This window comes from Tauraco erythrolophus, chromosome 14 (genome assembly GCF_009769465.1).
Source record: "Tauraco erythrolophus isolate bTauEry1 chromosome 14, bTauEry1.pri, whole genome shotgun sequence".
Taxonomy (NCBI): Eukaryota; Metazoa; Chordata; class Aves; order Musophagiformes; family Musophagidae; genus Tauraco; species Tauraco erythrolophus.
The window spans coordinates 10,650,329-10,676,001 of NC_141478.1; the positions used below are offsets into that span (position 1 = coordinate 10,650,329).

The following is a 25,673-nucleotide window of genomic DNA, read 5'->3' on the forward strand; positions in this document are numbered from 1 at the left end:
AGCTTAGAACAGCTGCTCAGATTTTCCAGAAGCGTGTCACACAGGGAGGTGAAGGGCTATTCCACAGCACAATGGATAACCTCTTATGCAATATTTTTCTGCTTCATAATATCTAGTGCTTGTCATCACAGGCTTCTACAACAGAGTGAAACCAAGCATCTAGTGCATGCAACACATACGTAACATAATAATTCTTATTAGGAAGCAATTCCCCAAAACACTGTATTGATTTCAGAGCAGTAACTGGGAACAAAGATTTCACCAACTGGTGTATAGGCAAGGTTTAGATAAGAGTTCACCAAATATTTATTCATTCTGCAGGGTCCTGTAATCCTGGGGAGGTGGGAAGTTTGGCTTCAGGAGTAAGTTTCCCCATCCTAAGTTAGCAAAACATTTCCTTGAGGGGTCTTCAGGACTCCAGACGTACAGAGTCACAAGGACATAGAATTCTCTTGAATGCTCACATGTTTCTGTGCCCAACGAGATAATCACTGGTGCTGAAGACCTATAACTGTCTGTCTTTATGTTGCTTCCCTTCCCTTACCTTGGAAAAAAAGAACATTTTCCCCAAGGAAATGCCTTGTCTGGCTGTGGATGGAAGATCTACTGCAAAAGCCTCCTATGATCTTAGCAGCAGGCAAGAGTAGGGCAGCCTGGCATGGGGAACCTTGCTGTGTAGAGAGATGGAAGAATTCTCAGGGAAATAGCTCCTGCTCCCAGTGCAAGAAGGAGCAAGTCATGTTGCTACCCACAAGCTCTTTCTTTTCCATGCAGTTTGTTTGTAGATAGCACACTACAGGGCCCCAAAATAAAATATGCTTTCTTTTCAAAACGCAAGACACATTGTCTTCCTCTTAGCATCTGTCAAAAGACAAAGCAGTGCATAGATGTATAGCTAAATACCGTCAAGTAGTGCAAATCACTGCAAGCGGAGAAGGAATTGACAAAAAGGGAAAAAGGAGTTTCAGTTCCTTTTAGTGAAGTTTAACCTCCCTAAGTTCATGAACTCAGTTATCTAGCATTAGCCACTTGTAAAAATATTAGCTTCTGGTTTTCCTGTTTCTTCTGCTGGAGGATCAATTTCAGGGAACTTTCAGTCTTCCTTTTGATTCTAATGCTCTTAAAACAACTGCGAGAAAAGCCATAATATAGTCCAAATCAAAAACAAAACCAATACAATGAAATATTTTATTCATAATCATTTTTTATACTAATTATTTGGTTATTTTCCACTGAATCATTCCCAAAATCCAAGCAGACGGAAGTACAAGAGAGATCTGTTTGTAAAAAACCCAAAGTAACACCTTTGCTCTCTGATGAATCTGTTGCGTGTCTTAAAGTGTCCACGCACACAAACAAAATACTTTTTTTTTTACCAGCTACAAAGAAATGCAATCTTTCCTAAAACACTAAGCTGCTGATTGTAAAATGATGTTCAGAGCATTTATTTATTTCAAATCTGTTATATGCTGCCTCTCCAACCAGATTTCCATTTTTGATTAATCCAGCAGCTGTGTTTCCCTGGAACAAGAGCAGATCATAAAGCCCAGGATGAAGCACAAAAGAACAGAAGATAGAGGGAAAAGTGCCAGACACTCCATAGTGCGCAAGTGTTTGCTATTGCTGCTGACTTGACTTGAAGAATAAGTATACACTGGCAACAGGAGGTAGTATAAAATTCTACAATAGGTAGTCCCTGCGCCACCTGTTAAATTCAACTCCTTACAAGCCAGGAAGAACACCTCTGACAAACGGAACCTGTAATTATAGGTGATTACTTTTTAAATTCTGCCTTTAGTTATACCAGCACACCATACAGAAGTCAAAGATGGTGCAGATCAAAGACGACTTGATATTTTCTGTTGTGACAGATATCCAGAAGCATACATACAGTCAGAAAGGCGAACAAGCGAGTTGTCCCAAAGCACATCCCCTAGAACATCAGTTCTTGAAGATCTAGCTATGAAGCCAGAAGCAATTTCCACTCCCTCCCCACAATCGCTCTCACTTGCTTTTCATCTCTGTCATTTTAAATATTTTAGGTAACAAAAGTCTAAATCCTCACAGATTTGCAAACAGATGTGCTGGGGAAGTCGTTAAAGGAACATTTCACAATTCTCGTTCAGCTAGAGAACTAGCTAACAAAGGTAATGCCAAGCCACAGCTTCTTTATGGAACCACCCTGGGTAGGAAGCCAGGAGTACTCTGTACTTAGTTACCGAGTTGCTGCTGCATTCCTCGGTGCTTTCCAGAAATCCCCCAGGAGCCACTGAATCTAGTACTTTCTCTTCATATGAAGCTGAAACAACAACTTCCTTCTGCAGAACTACTTAAGAAAGACCAAGAGTCCTGACCTGAACTGGTCAGGATCACTCCTTCATACATCCCTTGCAACAGTTTTACATGAATATTATTTATTTCAAAAGAAGTTTAGCTTTGTACATCATTGATATCAGTGTTATAGCTAGAAGTTATCGTCACTCTGGAGCTACTCGAAGGTGAAAGTCTTATTTCGTTTTTTCTTTGAAAGAAAATGACGATATATTCTTCAAAGCAAACAAATAGATGAGCAATTTTCAAATAAAATGCATTTCTGTCTTCTATTTACATATATCAGAGCAGAAGTAGCCCTTTTTATTTCTATGATTCAGATTAAATCTTCTACTTTTACTAATAAAAAAATTGCTTGAAATGTTAAACGAATGGTTTCTTTCATTGCTCGGTATGGCAGTCTGACTTACCATTGAAATGATTAGTTCTTTATGTAAAGTAGGCCTATGGGTGAAGAAATCACCATAGACACTACCATCAGCCTTGCAGAAAATATTAAGAAACAAACATCTAACGGAATAGCAAGGTTTATTGTAATGACCGAAAGTACTACGAGGAAACAGGACTTGTGTAGTTAATTTTATGTATTTTGTTTACCTTAACTCATTTTTGCCTAGATTACTTTTGCTTGACCACTGCTCACTGACCAAGTGTGACTTCAACTGGACTATTTGCACTATCTCAGACTATTCAGCACAAATCTGGTGCTGGGTATACGCGTACTATTGATGCCACATACAACACTTTGAAAGTAATTTTGACATAATTGTTTGCACGTGGTTTAAGAGTGTACCATATTTTAGTCATCTTATATAAGAACTTCTTGGTTTACAGAAATGTAGAAACCACCAGTATGTATACTATTTCTTTTTATTAAATGGACTTCCAGGATCATCTCCAGGCTGGATATAAAAGATGGAAGGAATCAAGGAGGAATCAAGGTCATGATCTTACGCGTATTCCCAAGGTTTGGATGAGTTCAGACACAAGTTTCTTTTTTTATCTTCTGCCTATGAATAAATACATAAAACAGCTCAGTCATACCAAGGTGTGCTGGTCCTTTTAGGGTAATTCTCACACTGCGACTCCCATGTGGTACAGCAATCACGGTTTCTTCCCCTAGGAAAATTAAAGAACTGCTTTAGATCTTGCATCAGGGAATTTGCACATCACATAACTAGACTGAAAACCGTCAAACACGTCTAAGAAAATATTTAACAGGTTTCGCAATTTTTCTATTAAAAATAATCATGTTATTTTATTAAGTACAGTATATTGAGTCTGTTTGCTATGCTATGCAACTATTAAGACTTACAAATGGACTTGTAAATCTTTCTTGCTATTGGAAAATTATTTGCTATTAACAAAAACAACTGAAGTATCAGTAGTGTATTAGGAACATATTTACACTCTGCTGTCCTAGTTTTATTTCCTAATCACTGAATCGACATAAGGAATCTGCTAAGTAGTACTTCCCCCTTACAAAAATCTGCAGCTGTTCAGTCTCGTTTTGCCCACACCTCATTTCCTGCTGCAGGTCACAACTTTAATAAGTGGCAGGACTTGCAGGAAATAAATCATCTACTTAACACTAACCTTTAACCAATTACAGACCAGTTAAGAGCAAATATATATTAGCTATAATGTATATGTTATAACAGAGTGTCTGCATCTAACCTACCGTATAAGATCATTCCTTCCAGTAAGCGCCTCAGTTTAAAATTAACTATAAACCAAACCAGCCCTGAATGGGACATGTCAATACAAACCAGCTTTTGGCTGCCTGAATGGCCTCTTCGTATATAAATGTACAACACACTTACTTCAGTGCATTTTACAAACCAGAAAGTTATTACTTTCCATTTCAAATGTACGAAATCTGTGATTTGCCCAAGCAAACTGAGTCAACAATCAAATCAGTAGACCAGAGCCTTTCGTGCCAACTAGAGCAGTTCTCGCAGATAAGGGCATGCACAGTGCACGGCAGCGATATCCACAAAAGGACGAGAGAAGTGTCCAAGCAATAAACTACCTATGCGCTGTCTCTCTTTTCCATCACGGCCCAACTGCACATCTTCTTTGAGGCAGGACCTGTAAACATGGGCCATTGTAGGTACACCCCACAGAAGGTGTGCTGTTCAGGGATGGTATTGTATTAATCATCTAACTGGTGTAGAGGAAGGTCATTCTTGCAAATTCAAGACGTAATGTGAATTGGAGGTCAGTGATACACTGGCTCCAGAATTGCTAGTACAATATACAGAGGAAGAATATTCGAGTTTTGTTTTAACTAAAAAATAGTTGAAGAACATTTCTTTTCACTTTAAACCAGACCCTTTTATAGTAGATGCTAAATTATCAGATTCTGGTTTACATCTCCTTAGCATAAGTATGAAATCCTGCCAAATGTTCAGGATACTTCAAGCAAATACTGCAATTATTTTTTCTGAAATAAACACCTTCTTAGGTTACAGTTTTTATATCGCCAATTCTAGGAAGGTCATTTAAATATAACAATTTATTTTGGATGTAATAAAATATGATCTTTATTAATTTCATACTTGGGTATTCCACTAGAGTGCAAAATACTACAGTAAGAACAATAATACAGCTAAGGAGCCCTGGAAAAAACATTAACTACTGAACCACTTAATATCTTTTTGCATCTTGGTTTTTCATCAGACGAATTGCTAAAGATAGCCAGAAGGTAGTGGGGATGTGTATATCTTTAAAGTAAGGAAATAACTACTGAATTCATATGTGCTGTACCGTATTTGAGAGAAAGCAGGTTTGAGGGGCCCATCTGTCCCTACTTGGTCAGGAATCCTATCCTGTCTTGACAACCAACCAGCAGTTATAGCACAAAACCTCAAATAAGAGTCTGATTATGACCCGTTCTGAATACACACAACTGCTGTTTTGAAGTGGAACCAAGGGCACTCCGTGCTGAACGGCCGAGGCCAGATTTGCAGATGTGCAGAGATGTGTAGGACTGCTCCTCCTGAGAACATCCAGGGCCGTTCTGCTGTGCTTCCTCCACCTCCTTTCAGCAAGCTCCGCTCGCCTCGGCAGGCCTTGTTGATCCCTTTTCAGGATGCTTCACATTCTTTTAGCAGTACTACGGACATTCCACCCTCACCGAAGCACTCTCTGATATGGTCCAAAAGTCTCACGAGGGTGCTAAATTTGGTGTTGCTCTTCAGCAGAGACAATGTTACCAGAAAGTATTTTATTTGCATTAGAGGAGATGACTGAGTTCACCACCACAGCAATGTTCAACCTCTGCAGCCCCACAGACCTGTCAAGAAGTCTGACAGCAGAAGATCTTGTAACCTGAGATAATTATGACCTAGGGCAGTCTTTTCCATGAGATGAAGTAAATTACCGGAAAAAAAAAAAAAAAAAGAAAGAAATCAAAGTGAGGGTTTTGGAATTCTGAACAGAGATGCAAAATTGGAAGAAAAAGGGACAGAGCTGACCTAAGGGACTCCATCTTCTCCTGAGGACAGTTTTTACTTCCTACAAAACAGTAGTTAATACTGTTCAGGTCTGGATCCAAAACTATATATTCCAAAGGCCTCTGGTTCTCAGTTGAAGCATATAATTCATATTCTTAAAGGAACACAAGGTCCTGTAAACCCATTTAAAAATGGTTATGTGTACATTTTCCATTAAATCAGTAGGATCCGCACTGTTAAAAGCAGTGAACTGTTATGAAAACACAAGGAGAAATTCCTGCCCTGAAATCTATACTTAGAATTTCCACAATTATCTCCTTACTCCCCACTCCTTACACTATTTATGTATCTTTGCAGGTTAATTGCTGATCTTTGTCTAAAGCTGAAAACAAATAAGCTCAAAATCATCCGGAACATGCAGAGACACTAGACTGTAAAATCTGATTTTAGAGTCGTAAAGCTCGCCTTAAAAACTGAGAAACGGGTTAGATACCGTCTCTCTATTCTAACACTTCTTCCACTGCAGGGATTCCCAAGGGCACGTGGACCATCTTTCTCCAGCACCTGCTTGAAACGGCTTTCTGCTCTTGCCCAGGGACCCTCTCGGCAAACGTGTGCGCGCGCGCACACACCACGCGCGGCACTTGCTCATTAAGCTCCCGGATTGCTTTTACTTTAGACGGCAAGGTTTGATCCTGTTTCTATGGTGCTAATGTGGATTTAGATTTTGGATTTCAATGAGAGCAAGATCAGACTCCCTGCTATGGTAAGACTGGGAGCTAATCCCCAGGATCAAAATAAAGGAGCCACATTCCTGAGCTCAATCCAGTTCAGCAGGTTTTATTTATTTTTCCATGTGGGCCATGGTGGACCCATTTACTGTTTCGCTTATGGGCCAGTTGGGATTTTTCCCTCTCTCCTCTTACAGCAGGGCAGAGGGTTTATTTCAGGCCTATAAAAACTGTTTCTTTCCATGTATTTGCTCAGCATTTACCTGCTGGTCCTACAGTTCTGATCTAAGGTCTGTGTGCCTCAAAATACAAACAGCAGCAGCCCAGGAACAACTATCGGCACAAGGGAACTAAAAAGCTCAAAACGTCTGAAGTCTTATTGCAGTGCCTCCCCTCACCCACTCTAACATCAGGTGTCATTTCAGAAGACTGGTGCTGGTGTATGTGCTGACCCGCCTACTGACAAGAATCTGTGCAAAGTCAAATACATCCTCTTTAAGAGACACCCAAACTGGATAGGTACGTCCCACTGAAAGCAGCAGTTACATATCTTGGCCCTAGAAGTTACATTGCAAAATCTGCATGGGCACATCCTTTCTGTCCTTAAGTCCTTCCCTCTCCATCTCACACTCTCCCACTCCTCCTTCCCTCTGTCCACTGGTCCTATGACTCAAGCCTGTCTCTTCATCTGAGAGTGCCACTTCTTTGCGTTGTTGAGTAAGTATTTCTGAGGTGTGGTAACTTGCTTTTGAGACAGTGTGACCTCAACTCATCTTAGTTACGTACTTCTTTCTACTTCTGGACACCTCTTCTAAAATTTGTATGCGCTGGAGAAAATGTACAAAGACACACAGTAAGTGTGCCCATCAACAAAACGGAACTCATGGAAATGCAGTGTGAAATAAATAATGAAATAGTCAATGTTCTTACACAGGAATTTCTACAAGAGAGATCAGGAAAGTAAAGAAGGAGCCTTCATACTACCTATAACAGCCTCAAGTAAACCAACCAAACTCAACGGATTTGTAGACTTAAACAGTTGGTGGTGATGACCCAGCATCCACACTATACACATTCCAGATGCTTCATTTTGAACTAACTCTGATCTGATCCCATGGACTGCATATTTGCTAGCTTTTGGAGAACACTAAGTGCTTTTCTAGGGCACATCTTCCACCTTAGCTTCATCCAAAAAAATACAGTTTATGCTCTCCAAGACTACTACATGATATGAACTGATGAGCAGTATGTTAGGACCATGATGAAACATGCTTCAAAACCCACACTTCATATCCAAATTGAAATGCTAATGTATTCGCATTCTATCCCTCCCTCACAGAGTTTTCCTGCCAAACCAGTCCCAATTCCCTCTTCTAGCTCAAATACAGTTGATTTTTCCCTTTCCTCTCAGACTGTTTCTGACTCCATCTCCCACCCCAGATTCCTTATCTAATCTTAGTCTTCCTCTCTTCCTTCTTTTCCTTGACTCAATGTATCTGTACATCCAGGCCTAGGTCCTCCTCCTTCCTTCTCATATCTGCCTTTCCTTTGCTGTATGAACATAATGTCAAATTTTTCTGTTCAGCTAGTCTCATCTTGTCTTTCCCTCTCCTCAAGTGATATTATCACTCCCAATCATAAGGCTGAAGTTCAGCACAAAATCTCTTCTATAAAGCCTGAATGTGAGGTAGGAGGCATCATAGAGTTCACCTCATGGTACCCATTCTACACTGCAGCAAAGCAGAAAGAGCGAGCAACCTCAAGGCAACTTTTTAATAGCTTAGCTCTGGAAGAGCAACATATTAATTTATTCTAAGGAGATTGCACACATATGATCTGTTTGCAGTTAGGACATGTAACAAGCCAGAGTACACTTAAAAGGACAAGTTTCCTGAAATGTCAGCTGTTAACATCCGAGAAGCCTCTACAGAGCCTGAAGGAAAAGGTGTTGGGTTTTTTTTTTTTTGAAAGGTTGTAGTAAAATGTGTTCATGTTCACAGATATTGCAAAAGATTTGTCCATGACCAGAAGACCATTGCCTGCCAAATTTCAAATCCCTGATCTGTAATGAAGTCCAACAATGGGAGATGTTAAGACATATTAAAAAACAGGTTTCAGAAATGTTTTGACAGTGGGAAATAACATGTTTTTCTCTGCTGTGTCCTTGAAATATGCTGAGTTGTTTTGGCTGAATTTTCTCCAAAACATTCAGCAACAGGCATAGGAAGTTTCTGACTCAACTACTGAATTTTTGAAAAAAAATCATTCATATAAAGTGAAGTATCAGGCAACCTTGACAATGGGGGTTACTAGATCCATGCATATTGATTTCAAAGAGGGGGAAAAGATGTGAGATAGAAACTTGTCACAAAACTGAGCTGGCTGATGATACTGAACAGGGAGCCTTGTAGAAGGCCTCTGTTTAGATAAATGACCAAAGTGAAATTAGGTTTTTGGTTAAGTGTGCTCAGGAATGATGACATACAAACATGTGACAATAAGTGACCAATGGTAAATCACACAAGTGCCATAGGGAATAAAACGCATGGCAAGAAGTTAAAACAGTTACAAAGCTATCGATATTGAAACATTTGTATGAAGTTTTAGCAAAAAGTCAAGAAAGGTAAAACTTGCAAATATCAAACAGTTTGAGAATCAAATAAGATCAGATTAGGACAAGTTCGCGCCTTCAACTTCACTCCCTATTAAACTCAAACAGAATCTTTTCTTCTTCCTTGGTATCAGGACCAGAACAGTTTCCTACCATGGTGCAGAAAGCAGACACAGGGCCCAATCCTACAGTTTTTCCATGTGCACGAAGTGCAGTGGAGTTAATGGGAGTTCCATGCATATAGTACTAGAAATATCAGGCCCATGATATCTCATTTCCCAAAGGAACGGTACATTTTACGACCTATTACGCTTTTTGTTTGAATATCATTAGTCAAACCTTTAATCATTTTACCAGAATGTTAGAATCTGGCTCGCTAGCAGAAGTTTAACTTACTTCATCTTTCAAAGGCAATTAAGTGTTAGTGAAAAAAAAAAAAAGAATTTTTGAAATGACAGCTCATTTCATATTTGCAAAACAGTTAGATTTCTCTCAGTGCTGTTTAGCTTTCTGATCAAAGGCATTCATTTCATGTAAAAACACACAAAAAAAGATAATAACACAAAGTGAGCCCTTTGTGAGGACTTTGCTATCAATGACAAAATTTCTTTTTTTAAAATAAGGATCAAGATTTTTTGTCATAATAAAATCTTTGACTCCTGCTTTCCTTCCAATTCTTTAATTTGTCTCATTGCACAATAAAATTTACATCCTGCTCACAACCTTGCAAGTTCCCTCTTAAATGCATGTCTGTCATGTGTCGATATTTTACTTCTCAACACTAGCTCTGAAAGCTTCCAAATGACTGTTTGGAAGGTATTGTGTCTCCCTTCACTCATACATTAGCCCAAAGAAAGCATGGATTTATTTCCACATTTCATTCACACAGAGGATAATTATACGGAACTGCTTCCATAGTGTTGAAAAACTTGACTCAAAAAAAGATTTGGCACTATAATAATACCAAGAAAATCATCAAAATTTCTGATTTTAGTAGCATCCGTAGTATTTTGCTTATGTGAATAGTATTTCATTCATATAATCTAGCCTACTGCAGTGCAAGCTAAAACCAAAACTTAGCGTAACTGACTTCTTTCCCCAAAATAGTCTTTCTTCATCTTTAATTTTAAAGAACGCTTCAAGAGCCACTGAAATATGACACAGAAAACAGTGAGCCATGGGTATTCTTCATAACCTGGTCAAGGCAATGGGAGACTTTTTATTAAGCGATGTCAGCTGTAGTCAGCTCTTACCCATGTGAGAATACCACAAGTGAATTTAATATTTTCTGTTGCAAAATGACAGTTCCAAAACCAGATCCTTCTTATCACTTTGTCTTTACTGTACTTACATACTAAGCAGCAATTAAATGTGAATCTCTGTTTCACTTAGCATGAACTATTCAACCAGATTTACAAATTCAACAAGTTTAGTTTGGGTTTCCTTAGAACTAACTGAGGTGCCCCCAGGAATTGTCCTTCTCCAGGAGAACCTCTGTTGCTGGTAAAAGGTAATGCAATTCCTTTCTGTTCCAGCTGACATTCACATCAGAGAGGGGAAGAGCTATTTTTTATATATATAGACCTATATAGCTCTATCTATCTATATGTAGCCACACAAAACAAATACAACCTGGTAATAGTACAAAAACATTATCCAGCCTTTACTGCTTCGAAAGTGCTTGCTCTGTACTGATCCGAAGCTCTGAGTGTTTGATAAGATAAAGTGAATTAAAAGTGGTCCTCCAGTAAAACTCTTTTTCAGCTCACTTCAAACATTCAGGATATTTCCTCAGTGTTTCAGAATGAAAAACTTTACAAATTACTGAAGTACATTCTCCCATCCATGAAAAAGGCCTGTAGTAAATGCAAGGCAAAGGTTGACACTGATAGCCCATCTGGTAAATAAAAAAAAGTTCTTTGACTTGTGCAAAGTTATTCTGTGTCTTTAAAAGATTTTGCCACAAAAAAATGCGCTTCTTTATTTAGATTAACATTTTTATACATATGTATTGAATGACAGAAGTTATGCACCTGCACAGTGTAGGACAGCCTAACTCGAAACCTTGTAGATCAATACAAGTGATCACACTGTAAGGTAATAAGTATGAAGATGGCATATGCTACACTTCAAGTTACATCCACATTGAAGCATACTGCAAGAAGTGACATTAGAAAAACCCATGGAAATATTTTTATATTCCACAATAAGAATTAAGCATGATTCAATATACAACAGCTCTTTCAAAGTCAGGGCACAAGTGAAATCTTTGCAGGCTGAACTATAATACTAATATATATGCAGCTGTCAAAGGCAGGTGCTTCATCCATTTAAAAAAAATACCTGCTTGCGTTTGAACTTTGAGTACTAACTTTACTCTAAGAGCACCAGATCATGACCCTTGCATCTTGTGGCTCTGCAGGAAGGTAACAAACCCCAAAGGCTCCATCTCCATGTGACAAATGAATATTGTGAGTTCAGAAACTCAAAAAAACAGATGTAAGGCAACTATCTCACGATAAACACGTGGGACATATGCTGTGAGATTACAGGGAGCATCCACCTTTTTGAGGGTGGAAAGCACAATTGTCAGAGGTGAGCCTCTATTGACAAACCTTGCCTGGATATCAACATAGCCAGACTCTTAAGACTCCAGTAAAGGGTGTAATTCTGATAGCCTCTCTCTCACATTTTCAATACTACTGAGACCTATAGAGTTATTCATAGTAAGATGTTAATTATTTTGAGAAAGAATGGCAAAATTTGAGCCAAACACACACACAAAAGAATAAAGTATTATTCTCTTTCACCTTGTGCTTTCTGTACCATACAAGTAGTTAATTTGCCTCTGAAGTTCAACTGTCTTTAGACACTTAAAAGAAAAAAAGAAAAAAGAAGCAAAGTTAAGTTGAAAACCAGGCACTTTAAATCACAGGCCACAATTTCCATAAAACCATCTATAAGATGTTTCCACGATTTAAAAACATTGCTGCAACATCACATATATTGCAACGTAAGGATACCCTCTAAAATAAGATGTGCATCTTGATGGTTATTCCTGATAGAATGAATTGAGTAGCTCTATTAAAAAAAAAAAGCATATCTCAAATTCTTTCCTAGCTATACCCTAATGTGTGGTATCCTTCATGGAATTTCAATAGACTAATCTAGCACAGACTTTAGAATAAGTAGCTTTGGAAAGCTGCAAACAAGTACATAGCGAAAAGGTCAATATTCTGTTAATATACAAGCAGAAAACATAGTCAAGGATAAATTATCACAGGATCAATTTGCAACCTACTTTTTTCTGGTGAGACATGTGCCTTAGTTTGTCCCCTCACAAGCCTGCATGTTGAACCATCTCCTGCACAGATTCCACAGTTGTCTTCCTTGGCATTGCTCCCAAGTTGTCGATCACAGCCTACTGCCTGCCAACATCAACACCACAGTCAGAAGGAGGGCAAAGCTGTAGTAGACATGCTCAGGTTTCTGGAATTTTATTTATTATGTTATCCATTTGATTTTATGAGCTGGCCTCATTCTTTCAAAGCATATCTTGCTATTTAGGATTTTAAAAGCACACTGTCATTTCCATTATTTTAATGATGAACCACAACAACTGACATATTAAGCTATTCAAGCACAGGAAATACACGAATCAATCTCCCACCATTTGTGTGAATGAATAACATTGAGCGTTATTCTTTCCAACACAAGGGACAACTATGTTATTTACAATTTGGTTTTTATCACCTGTTTAACTATGTCTGAGAAAGTATTAGTGCAATGAAATAACCCAAGCTAAATATTTAAAGGGCACTCGGCCTTCAGCTTCACAGGCGAGCAGCTGTTGGGCAGTGCTTATAGTCTAGTGTCTTGGCCATTCAAAATTTAACTGGCATTTGAGCAGATCTCCTATTTGCCATTCACATCAATGTCAACTACATACATTTACTAACCAGGTTTTAAAAATCTTGGATGATTCATTTATCATATTTTGATTTTTTTATTTCTGAATATGAGACCTGATCTATAAAGCTTTCCAATAATTTTTATTATTTTTTTACACCCGAAATTAAATACTGTCAAAAATTCCAAAAGTAAAGTTTTTGAAAAACTATCCATTGAAAATTCTGCAAACTATAAAGGAAATATTTTTCCAGTTTTTTCTTTTTCTTCTTATCCGTCACCCTACAAGAAGCATGGGAGTGAGAATGGGAAGACAAATAGACAACATTGACAAAAAGCACCTTATTGCTGAAAGGGTGATAAATATCTGGTCTCATCTATCTTACCCTTCACTGTTTTGTAGATGAAATTTGCAGGGAGTACCAATTGCTGAGCAGTGTGTTAAAAAGCTAATCTGCAGCTTCAAATTTTCTCAAGTAAGCCTATGCACCTCTTCTATCCACACATCCCCGAGAAGTGCAGCTAATTAGTCATCGACATATATGTTTAAACGAACTCCAAGCTGACAAATGGATAGAAAGCCCTCTGGAAATTCAGAGTTAAAAGCCATGCTAGAATTCTGAAATTGGCCAGCACACTCCTCTTCCTATATAAAAATGCTTGGAAGGGGCAAGTCTTAGCTGCCAAGATCCACCGCATCTGTGCTATGCCAGAACTGACACACGATCCCCTTGGAGAGGTGAAGATCGAGTCCGCACGTAAGAGTCAGGGTTGGGTCTTCCAGTCTCTGAGTTAACACACACACCACACAAATCATGCACATCCGCTGCCAAACATGGAGAAATGTAATCTTGAAGCTTCATGTGTCTATAGGAAAGACTGCTAAGCAGCTCCAACTCCCACTCTTGCCCCTTTCCCTTTTTTTGTCAATTTCCTACATTCTGCATTCTCTTAAGACAAGGGCATTATGGACGACAGTTTATGGTACTTCAGTTGAAAGAGATGCCACCCTGAACAGCATCTCCTTACTAAAGGGTTCAGATTTACCATAGAAATCTACATTAGCAGCAAGAAATTATTTTATTCCTGCAACTGGAGACCTTTATCCTATGCAGTCCAGCAAAGAATTCATTAAAAAAAAAAGCAGTTAACCTGAAATGATTTAATGTTGAGTGTTAATTAAAAAAATCAGTTGTAAAAACAAAACAAATTAACACACACGTGTGTGAAATCAGACCATCTCAGAACAGGTGCTTATTTACTACATAGAAGCTATGCAGGAACACCATAGTATAATTTCATATTGGATTAAAGATTAAAATGTTTTCACTTGAAGATGTTTTTAAATATTAGCTCTAGGTTCATTACTGACATCCAGAGAACAAAAAAAAAAAGAAAATGATTGTAAATAAATTATTCTAAACAAGCTTATCTTCCCATTTTATCGTCAGTTACCATTGATAAATGAACAAAACCACCACCCTTTCAGAAACAGAAACTGACGGGGCCACTGTGTGAATCAGAAAGCAGATAAAATTTTGAGGGATGTAATAATGCAGTGCTCGACACACTGGCCTTAGACTTGACAACTCTCTAAGTTCCCAGCTCCACAACAGACTTTCTTTTTGACCTTTGAAAACTTCCTCTGCTTTTTCGATTCCAATCTGTGAAAGGGGTATAACTGCAACTCCCCACCTCACAGGGATGTTGCAAGAATAAATCTCCTAGAGATTATGAAACATTCAGATGGTGCAGTGATGAGGAACATACCAGTAGTTGAGAGAGTCTATATTTCTCTCTGGTAGACTCTTAAAGTATTTATTGCTCTCCGCTGCTTCTCCTGCTCTTATTCACATAAAGACACTACTAGCGCATGGAGGTAAATTGTTAGAACTACCGCAAGCATAATCTCTCCCTAGATCTCACAAACACGTTTCCATTCCATAGTGTAATCTCATTTTTTAAATATTAAGAATCTGTTTATCCACTCATCAATTAATTCTTAAAGGAAAACTAAAGCTGCACATTGTGTTACTCTGTGTGAGAAATTGCTATTTTTATTCATTTAAGCTGTTGCATATTTGTAGGCTACAGATCCTGCAAGCCTTTGGTGGGAGGAGCGTATTGAGCAAACAGAGTACTTGCAAGACCAGCCCATTAAAGTCCAATATGATAACAATAAACATACATACTGAGCTATTACACACAGTCACCACAAAAACAAACTCTCATTGCATATCACAAGAATTATACAACTGTGCAAACACAAGGCACTATTGGGTCCAACACGGAATGTAAGAAAAAAAGATAATCAGCACAGCAGCATACCTTAGAGGACTGTTTCATACAGTATTATTGCTTATTTTTTAATAATACACAAATGCCACAGGAAGAAAACAAGAGTGCTGGCTGCAAGGGACTTGGATATGGGATAAGCTTTACGGTTCCCCTGCCAGCATCTATGTTCGGCTAGATGCATTCATCCTCTGTGGACCTCCTTCTGACATTATGTTTATATGAACTGCTATGAATATGAGTATCAACCACTGATATCCTGGAACATAATTTAGAAAATAAGTCAGCTTAGTATCACAATGTAAGTCTGAAACGAGCACAGATTTTCAGGTTTTGTTTAACATGAAGCACCCAAAGATTCTGCAGGTTTTAATGTGACAAGCCTCAAATTTAGAGCTAATTCAATGAGTGTTGCCACCCTGGGAACTTCATGAGCACACACTAGGGTGGGGTGTATTTCAAACCTAAGTGTCTAGGCTTAGCCTTTTTTATTTGTTTGTAAAACCTTGATAGGAAGCAGTATTTCTCAGAGAAGCTGAGCAGCCATGGATCTAACCAAAACAACAAGAAGCTGCAAGGTATAGCTTTGGAAATCAGGCCTTGAACACATATGGTATTTCAACACGAAGCATTATGCATTTAAAGTATTCATATTTTAGCCAATAACTATTAGAAAAACACAGTGTTTGATGAAACGTTTTGTAGAAAGTACATGCATGTTTACAAGCAAAGCTGTAAAACAGACAAGAAAGTGATATATGGCAGCAGCCTTCCTCAGCTCACATACCATCTCAGGAAGCCAAAGAGGTCTGAAGATTTTCACAATTAAGGCATTTGTTAGAGTTAATTTACCCTACATTGCTCACTGTTTACAGAGCAAAGGGATCAGCTATAAATATTGCAGGTAGATTGGGAAAACATCCACAGACTTTTAGGGCATAGTCAGAAATAATTATATTAGGTGATTTTAATGTAGTTTGCTTAAATGAAATAAGTGATAATGCAAACAGTGTAATGAAAGGATTGGGAAGCTGTCAAGTTAAGAAATCTGTGATCATAAATACCATCGTTCAAATAAATGATACAAGTATTACAATGACTAGGTAGTGAGCTTCTCAGACAAAGAGAGAATATTGACCACTATGTAACAAAATGAACAGTAAGTGGAAATTTTATATTAAAAAGGTATTGAGAAAATGAGTACTTTGTGCATTTAATAAATCAGCCATGATTGGGTATCTGTGAATTTGGATATGGCATGATTATTTTCACAAACAAGTGTCTGATCTGTTACTATTTTAGAACATTATCTGAATATGTTATTTGGCTATGTTATTCCAAAGAAAAAAAATAGAAATATGAAAAAGAATATTACTGTTTGACAAAACAAGCAGCTAGGATAGAAACCATCTGATTAAGCAGTGAACAGAAATGCTCATCTGCTTCAAAAACTTCTAAACTACATGCTAGCACGCCAGTGCTATTGTGAAAGACAATACTGAAGGGTGTTAAATATTTTGTAGCATGTTTAGAATAGTTTGTGTAAGTTCAGAAAGGCAAAAGGTCAGGGTATAAAATATCGTAATACAGATGAAAGAAAAATGAAATTGCTGCTGATATGTTAGATTTGACTATGGAATGTTACAAATATTTTTGCAAATATGAACCCAAAAATCACTCAGAAGCTCCCACAGCTGTTTCTTTAGCTCTTATTCACTTACTAGAGTTTCATCTGAGGAATTAGACTCAAACGAAGAAATTAATATAGCATATTAATTTTGATTTGTGAAGGTCAAAGCATAATCTGTTAAATTCAAGGATCTTCCTTTCTTAAGATGATGTTTATAATTAACTATCATGAGAAAATGGACAGGACCGGAAGGTGACAGATTTTTTAACTAAGATTCCAATATAGCAAAAAAAGCACTGTAGTGAAAAATCCTACCAATCTCAAATTGCCTTCAGAGTCTTCTCTTAATAAACATAAATACAAACATGGACTAGAATCACCAATGCAGTGCCCAATGAGGATCAGGTTTTGAAATTTCAACTGTTGTTCATTAGACCATAGCTTTAGACCTTCTTAGTTTGCTGTTCCCTCAACTGACCACTCACCTCCCACCCAAGGCACTCTCTCTCAAAACTGGCACAACACTATTTTTTGTAGAACACGTTCCACAGAGGTGAGTTGTCAATTATAAAAATGTTATATGTCAATTATTAAAAAAATGTTTCTGGGATGCTAATGACTTAAGATGATATACTCCAAATAAAGAATTTGAAGATATACCTGTGCTCTTCAAAGGAAGACTACTTAAAAGAAACATGAGTAAAATCAGAGATCTGTGACTCCGTGTTAAGTGGCATTATTAATATCAAAAGCATGATATTATATACAGCAATATATAGTTATATACAGTATTTCTCTTTAGAAAGGGGTTCCCACCCTTCTACGGTCCTCCAGAGCCAGAGATCCAGGTGCAGCCAGAAAAAACAAACATACTGAGTTCTCCTAATTGAAGTGGCCACAAAAGCATAAATCTCTACCCTTTTTATTTGTGACAGGTACATAAATTCAACGAAACATTAAGACTGAAGTTGCACTAGTGCTATTCTTTCTCTACCTACTGTGTCTTAGACTAAGCTCTTTAGCAGACAGACCATTTAAATATTCAGGAATGTGTAAGTTAAATACTATATCATTTTCTACTTTGACTAATAAAATTTTGATTGATACAGACTCATTTATCAGCAATTCTGTTAAAATGAGAAGCTAACTTATGTTTTTAAGTGTTCTATGTTTACTCGAGGGACTGGCAGCTCAGTGTCAGGGAGTGATGTCATTTATTAATGTGATTTGGTTTAATAAAATGAAAGTAGGAAATCAATTCAACAATATCTCCATCCACAATCAACAATATTACCATCCTTCTAGAGTTGTTGGGCAAACCCCATAATGCTTGGGGAAATCCAGATGAAGGCTACCCTGAGTACATTCACACTTGTGTGCTTTCACTAGCCTACCTATTTCAGAGGATGCACAACCATGTGTACTCATGAACTAGACTGCTAGTGGGATTTTAACACAAACATACAGATGGCATTTAGGGAAACTGAGCCAAAGCAGCAAAGCCAGCAAATAAAATTTAAGGGGAAGTGCCCAATGTGCTTAAAATCTAAAAGAAATACTACATTTCTGCTGAGCAAGGAACTGCACTGCAGAATGCACAAATGAAGATGATAATTATACTTCTTCACAAGAATGTGATAGAGTTATTATACAGGGGATCCTGTTCCTCAAGGGCTGAACAGTCTGTAATTATCCCAGTACATGTTGCTCAATAGTTTTGTTTTAAAATTGGCTAGCCACACATGTTATAGCAGGAACTCAGTAAGTGAATCCTGCATTGGTTGGACCACTGATCTGCTGAAGGGTGGCAAAGACTTTGTCGACAAGGTGCAGTTGGGTTTTCACTGCCTAAGAAATTTGTCAAGATGTGAAAAATACAGAATGAAAGTAGACTATTACACCAAACAGATCCAATGAAATGATGAGACTGTCCCGCCACTAGGATAGCAGTTCTTGAGCTGTTATAATCAAACTATTTATTTCAGCATTACAACAGATCAGAACTAAGATAAAAACAGAACAAAAACACCTACGTACTTATAAAGGTTATCAACATTGCACAAATTACAAGATAACCTCAGAATTATTTCTGACAAAAATATCTTCTCTGAGACTGTGTCTTGACTATGAAAAGACACGTTTTATTTCAACATTTATTAGTAAAAGAAGAAAATAGAGAAAAATCCTTATACGCTCAAAAAGATAAATCTCTATTGTAGTTTTTTAGAATCACCCTCAACAGGGAAAACTAAAATCCACAGACTCTTGGTCAGAGAAAAAGGATTTCTATTTCTACAAACACAGACACACCACAAAATCCGAAACTCAGGGAAATTAAGTCTGTATTTTACTGTACAATTGCATGTGCTCTCTCAGCACACAGATCTTACTGCATCAATGGCAGCTATTTGCTGCATTTTCTCCTGCTTTACTTGTCTTAGCACAGATTCACAGAACAGGCAGATGTTAAGAATTTCTGTATCCACAGAACAAATAATTAATTTTAAATACGGTTGTGAGAATTTATGGTAATAAAAACAGGAGTATAAAACCCGTCATGTGAAAATCCTGCTCTGCCTTAGTCAGTATTTTCCATGCATCTTATCCCTACTGTAAAACCCTGCTGTCATTCAAAGCCCATCTATTTTTCAATCTCTGCTCACATCCTTTGCTTTGTGATAACTCCAGCTTGCACTTCATTTCTACACAGATAAAATATTTCCCTGGAGAGAAAAAAAACTCCCACTGTCTCTTTCCCATGCTCATCATCTACAAATAATTGATTCTGACAAGCAGAGGGAGAGATACCCGAATATCCCTCCAGTAAAGAAAGTCACTTCCTTCTATTTTTTTTAAATTACTTTGAAAAGTAGTGTGGAATATTAGCTTTCAAGCACCACTTTCAAACTTTGGTTTAGCCTCATTGAAGATTTAACTTCGCCTGAGACATGATTTTGTCCTCACATGGTCCTGTCTCATAACTCTTCAGTCCTATCTAAGCTCAGCTTAACAAAGGCCTGATTGTAGCACAGGTTCTCCCATCTCTGCAGTCGAGCCAGCACAGGCCAGTCGCAGCCCAGACAAGCTGACATGGGCTTCAGCATATGTTAATAAACAGAACGCAGTCCCTTCAGGGACCTTGAGAATGTACTCTGATTAACAGGGAATGTCCCCACCCATCACTTCGCAGCAAGCGAAGCAGCAATCGCCATTGCCAAGCCGAACAGGTATTAGTGGTGGTGGGAGTAAGAAAACTCCCTTTGCGTAAGGATTTTCAGTTGTTCAGAGATGAGAAAGCAGGGAGCAAAGGCAAAGTGTGCCAAAAGGCAAACCTCAGAACAGAGGCATAAAGTAAGTCAGAACGATGGGCATTAGGAGACACACCATGATGTTCAAATTCCCCAGTCATCCACACAGAAAAGAATGTAAAGCAATAAAAAAAAAAAGATAAAAAATACAGTGCATAAAATTCATTGCATATTAAGGGCTCCTAAAAAGACTTTCCACATATTTCTGTTAATATTTTATATCTGAAGGCTAGAGGCTAAAGAGTGTTCCACAATTCCTGAAATCCACTTCCATCAAATAAAGCAAATTGTTTCCAAAACATTGAACTCTTACTACAGGATCTGTCACATGCTAGAGCAGCTAAGAGATTATAGGACCACCCAGTCGGGAAGCAAGTACTCTTTCCCACATGGTCTCCATTTTAAAAAATACACACTCAGAGGATAGGACACAAACTCCCATTGGGCTTCTTATTGGTGAGAACGCTTTTGAGAAAGGAATCCATATACGGAATCAGATTACTTTGCTGCTTTTCTGGCTGAGTCCAGCCAAGTCTGCCTTGCTATATGAAGGTGAAGTCAGGGCTGGGGGATTTGATGATTAATAAGGTTCTAGTTCAAGATGACACCCAAATCATGAGTTTTTCCTATTGTCACTGTTCATATGCTTTAGGACCCTGCCAGGCTGGGAAGTAAAATCTCATTTGTACAAAGCTCACTAAAACAAAACAAAACTTGGCAGAGAGAATCACTTAGGAAAATAGAAATACAGATAAGAAACTGGAGATCAGAAAGAATCTACCACTTATCTGACAAGAAAGGATAAACTTAGACAGTAAGAAATCCCTGTGGGGAGTATTTCTCCATAAGAAACAGCAGGAGGGAAAATAAGGCAAGGTCTGAAGAGAGACATCCGTTTCTAGCAGCAGCGGAGAGCTGCAAAATACCTTTTTCAGTGCCCGAGAGTATCCTATTATTACCTGCAGTAAAAGCACACCGCTGAGTTGCCAACAACATCATCGCGAGGGATCCACTATACCGAGATGGACTGTGACATTAAAAGTGGTGCAAGCACAGCCCTTGGAGGGTGGCTACGTGAGCTGCTCACTTGGGCAGTATCAAGAGACTCCGTCGGGTGAGGAAATCAACCCCCTGAGACCATGCAGGGTGATGCAGGCAGGTTACGTAGGATGTGATAATCCGCACTCAGCACAGCCCCATCCTTCAGTGGGACTTCTGGAGAGCCACCAACATTTCCCGTCTGAATTGCAGCTGGAGCTCAACGTTCTCCTTGGTTTTATGACATATGTCACATGTATGCGTGGTGATATGAAGATTTTGATAGGTGGCTCCGAGAGCCAGAAAGTTTTGTCAGATCTACATGAATAACTCACATAGTCTGGATAAGGTCCAGCCTGCCAACTCTGGTGCCTGTAGCAACATGTAGACAGGACACAGGGATTCCTCCATGCTCCAAAAAGTACTTTACTCTGTGCGTTGGCTAATTAATCGCACCCAGGAAAGAACGCCAGGTTCAGTATAAAGGCTGACTTAACACAAAACTACCTCAAAATCAATTCCTCCCATGAATAAGTTACTTGAGGTTTGAAGGCTAAAAAGGAGAAAAAGGCAATGTGGACTTTTTTTTCTTATTTTTAAATATTAAAAAAAAAAGATTTCAAATGCTCATTTGGTAGAAAAAAAGGGGGGGGGGGGTTACTGTTATTCAAGAATTAACTACTGACTAATATGTGCAAGAAACAGCTTTATGTCTGCAGTAACACTGGATGGGAAGGAAACATGCCTTTCTAAGCAACTGAACATCAAACCTCCTGTGCATCTTGGGCAGTTCTTTAACACATTTACAGGCAAAAAGATACATCTACAGGAACCCAAAGGGAAAGTACACAAAACACCTTAAACTGGCACTTCGAGAAAGCAACTCTCAGAACAAAAGGAGTCAAGATTCAGAAGAAATTAATAATCTGCTATGATTTTAAGTTTTAAGCACAAGCAAAGCCCATTAAAACAAAAGTGCAACAGCTTCCAATAGCTTACAGAAACTGTTTTCAATTAAAACTCTGACAGATATTTACATCAAGAGTAAGAGTGCTTTAGCGGCGAGTGAGAGAGATACCTACTTGCCATATTGTGACACGTGACAGAAAAGAACCAGTGTGGCAGAAGTTGATGGCACTCCACTTGACATATGGGATGTGTTCTGATGTCAGCTAAATTTATGCCATATGCTACAGAGCATAGTGTAGCGTCTGCCTTTTTTGGAACACAAACAACTTGCTGACACTAAGTGGAAAGTTCACCACAGGATTTACATCATCTTTGACCTAATTGTGACAGCCTAGGACAGAACTACTCAGGCTGCTCCTTAGGACTCCAGATTTTTTGGGTGATGCGTGTATTTATTGTCCAAACACATTACTCCATATTAGGAAAATTAGCACTGTAACCATTTCAGGTACTGACACAAGTAACACCCCATTCTGCATTCTGGTAGAAAAAACAGGTCTGAATGAACTGAAAAACAAAAAACAAGGAGAGGCAGGGCCCCAAAGTAGGCAGAGTAACTGGGTAAATGTTGCCCACACGTCTGACACGCAGATGTTTTTAAATGTCTCCACCCACATCCAGATGGGCACAGCAGGAATATATTATATGAAAAAAATGTGTTGGGAGTCGTGCAGTGACTTGAAAAAAATATCAGAAGTTGAGTGTGAAAATCCTCCCAGCAGTGAAGTTTTGACCTGTCCCCGTTTAACACAACAGCCCCAGATATTTGCTTTGGTAACAGAAGCACAGTAGTAGCAGACTAAAACATGATCAAATGGTTTGGCTGAGTCAAGCCTCGAGCAACCCCAAAATATCCTATTAACTTTCCCAATAAACCTTTCCTTGCTCCGTCATCTTTAGATTTTACTTCCCCTGAAGCCTCACACCCCTTATCCAGAGAGCAGTTTTGGCATCTCACGATTTGCTTTGACAGAGAGTTACTTACTTTGATACTGCTTGTTAAGGGAAGTGCAAAGAATCAGAACTAAAGTTGGACAATGGGAACTCACTGTTCTCGTAAATTCATATGCTGCCAAGGAGAGAGTCGGAACAAGAATTCAAGAGGCAGAATTAGTGACGCAGCCCTACCTTACCAAGAAAACAGATGAAAGTGAAAAAGTGAAATCAGGGGTGAGGGAGAACCTGAGATCTTATAAAACCTGCCAACTTTGAGACAATAAATGAGCAAAACCAGCACCAGTTGGAAAGGGACTCAGGCAAGCCAGTCTCCTTATACTCACTCTTTGGTGCTCGCAGGCATAAAAGCAAAGATATCCACATCAGCAGTATGACATGTTTATTTAGATGAGTTAACTGTAAAAACACTGGCCAAGTTATTTGCAAGTTGTGCCAAGTATATGTCAGAATCTAACAGATTGATCTTACAGCAGCAATTGCAGAGAATCACAATTTTGCTGTCTCTCTCTTAACAGCAGTTGACTAAATAACCGTATTTTTCCAGGAAAGATTAGATGTCAATTTGCTTTCTTTTCCTGATTAAACAGAAGTGACAACAAAGCTCAGTGTTGGTTTCTGAGGAAGTCCCTCACCTCTTGCATCTCTTTCACAAGTAATCAACCTTTCCACTCTGCCCCCAAAACAGTCTGCAAATAAAAAAATGTTATTCAAATGACCAGATACCCATCTTTACCTCAATAAAACTGTCTAACACTAAATTATCAAATACAGATTTTAAAAAAGGAGAAATTTTCCAGTTGTGCAAAAATACCTCAACAATAGCAAGTGACTTAAAGAAAATAAAATGAAAGCACCTAACAGCTTATGAGGTTAAGTTATAAATTAAGTAAATTGCATAAGTCACAGCACAGGACACATCCTAAACATGGTTGTGTTTTCTTCTTTTTTCCCCTGAATGTGTTCTCTCACACTGAAAAATAATATTGTGGAATTAAAAATAATGAAAAAAAAAAAAAGAAAAAAGGAAGAGATGGAGAAAAGAAATTGATTGTCATCGACAGTGTAAAAGAGTTCCACAGTGCCTGCTTCTGGAATGATTAATTTCTTCTGCCACTACTTGATTTACTCTATAAATGGATTATTTACATTTCCAAGCAAAACTGAGCAAAAGTCTCACAAACCTCTGAAAAATCCAGAGCTCCATTAGATTCAATGTGACACTCATGTGCTGCAATGGACACAAACAGCAAAGGATGCTGTAGATATAGTGCCCAGAAAAGGCTTTGACATCCTCCAGGATGAAAGTAAAAGCTTGCATTAGAAGAGGAGACATCACTAAGAATATTGCAAAAAAAACATTATTTGGCAAGTGCTTTCACAGTCTTTAGAGGTATATCCTATTTTAAACACGCAGGGTAATGAACACTGTTGGATACCCCTGTGAAGTACTATTGACAAATGCGGTCCCTTGAAGGGAAAAACTGTAAGGAATTCTTCTCCTATTTCAGAGGCAGCACATGCATTGTGTGTTGGCACGACTGGTATTGGAACTGCAGTATACATAGAAGTCACATAAAACCCATAGCAAGGTCCAGATCATATATTAATGTTGCTGTAATCCGTGCACCAGTCTTCTGCCAAATGTGTCACATTTTCCCCTATAATGGAGCTATTTTGCTCACTGGGCCATACCCTGCATTTTTGAATCTCACACATTTTAGGAATTTAACAGAGCAACAACCACTTGCAGAGAAAGAAAATTAATTGCAATAACATATCCATTCTATATAATAGTTCTGTTTATAAAATTTAAGATTACAATATTTCTTTGCTAATGAGACATGGGCAAAGCTGGCAAGCCTGAAATATTTTAACTCTCCTTTTTTATACCAACTACGTAAAGTCGATAGCTTAACTCTAATAATAAACATCTAGAAATGTAGATTCCCGGTACAAAGGTACCAGCAATCAATTCACTCAGTTACAACACACGCTCATTCACCCTGTATACTGTTTATCACTCTGAGTGACGGGTACTCAGAACAACTGGTTCCAAGTTATGAGTCTGAAACTGGTTCAAAAAGTCATTATGTTAAGGCATTGATATTACCTGCAAAGGCCTCTTATAGCCCGGCACGCAGAGCACATTGTACCTGAACCTTGTCTGTGCAAGGATTAGTCCCATATCTGCATCTAAGTGCCCAAAGCATTTCAGCTGAGGCAGAAAAGGTGGTGATACCGAGACTAAGTAGATGAAGAGAATAGCCTGGGTAGGACAGCCAGCTGAATGAATTTCAGCTGCCTAGAACTGCAACTAGGAAAAATGAAAAATTATGATACTCAGGACAAGAGTACTGAAGAACTACGACATTGTCCTCTCTCACGCATTTCTGTTCTCCAGTTATTAAGGCAGCACAAAGTACTGAGATCTTATGC

General features: G+C 38.3%; 1 protein-coding gene across 1 annotated transcript in view; it reads right to left on the reverse strand.

Moving 5' to 3' along the window:
• The window catches only part of ADAMTSL3 (ADAMTS like 3), a 181,620-nt gene that overhangs the window by 63,569 nt on the left and 92,378 nt on the right, over positions 1 to 25,673 (reverse strand). The window contains exons 6-7 of the mRNA XM_009984607.2: positions 12,433 to 12,559; positions 3,376 to 3,450 (exon numbers count right to left, since the gene is read on the reverse strand). Of these exons, the coding sequence (XP_009982909.2) occupies positions 3,376 to 3,450; positions 12,433 to 12,559 (202 nt within the window). The remainder of the gene's footprint in view (positions 1 to 3,375; positions 3,451 to 12,432; positions 12,560 to 25,673) is intronic.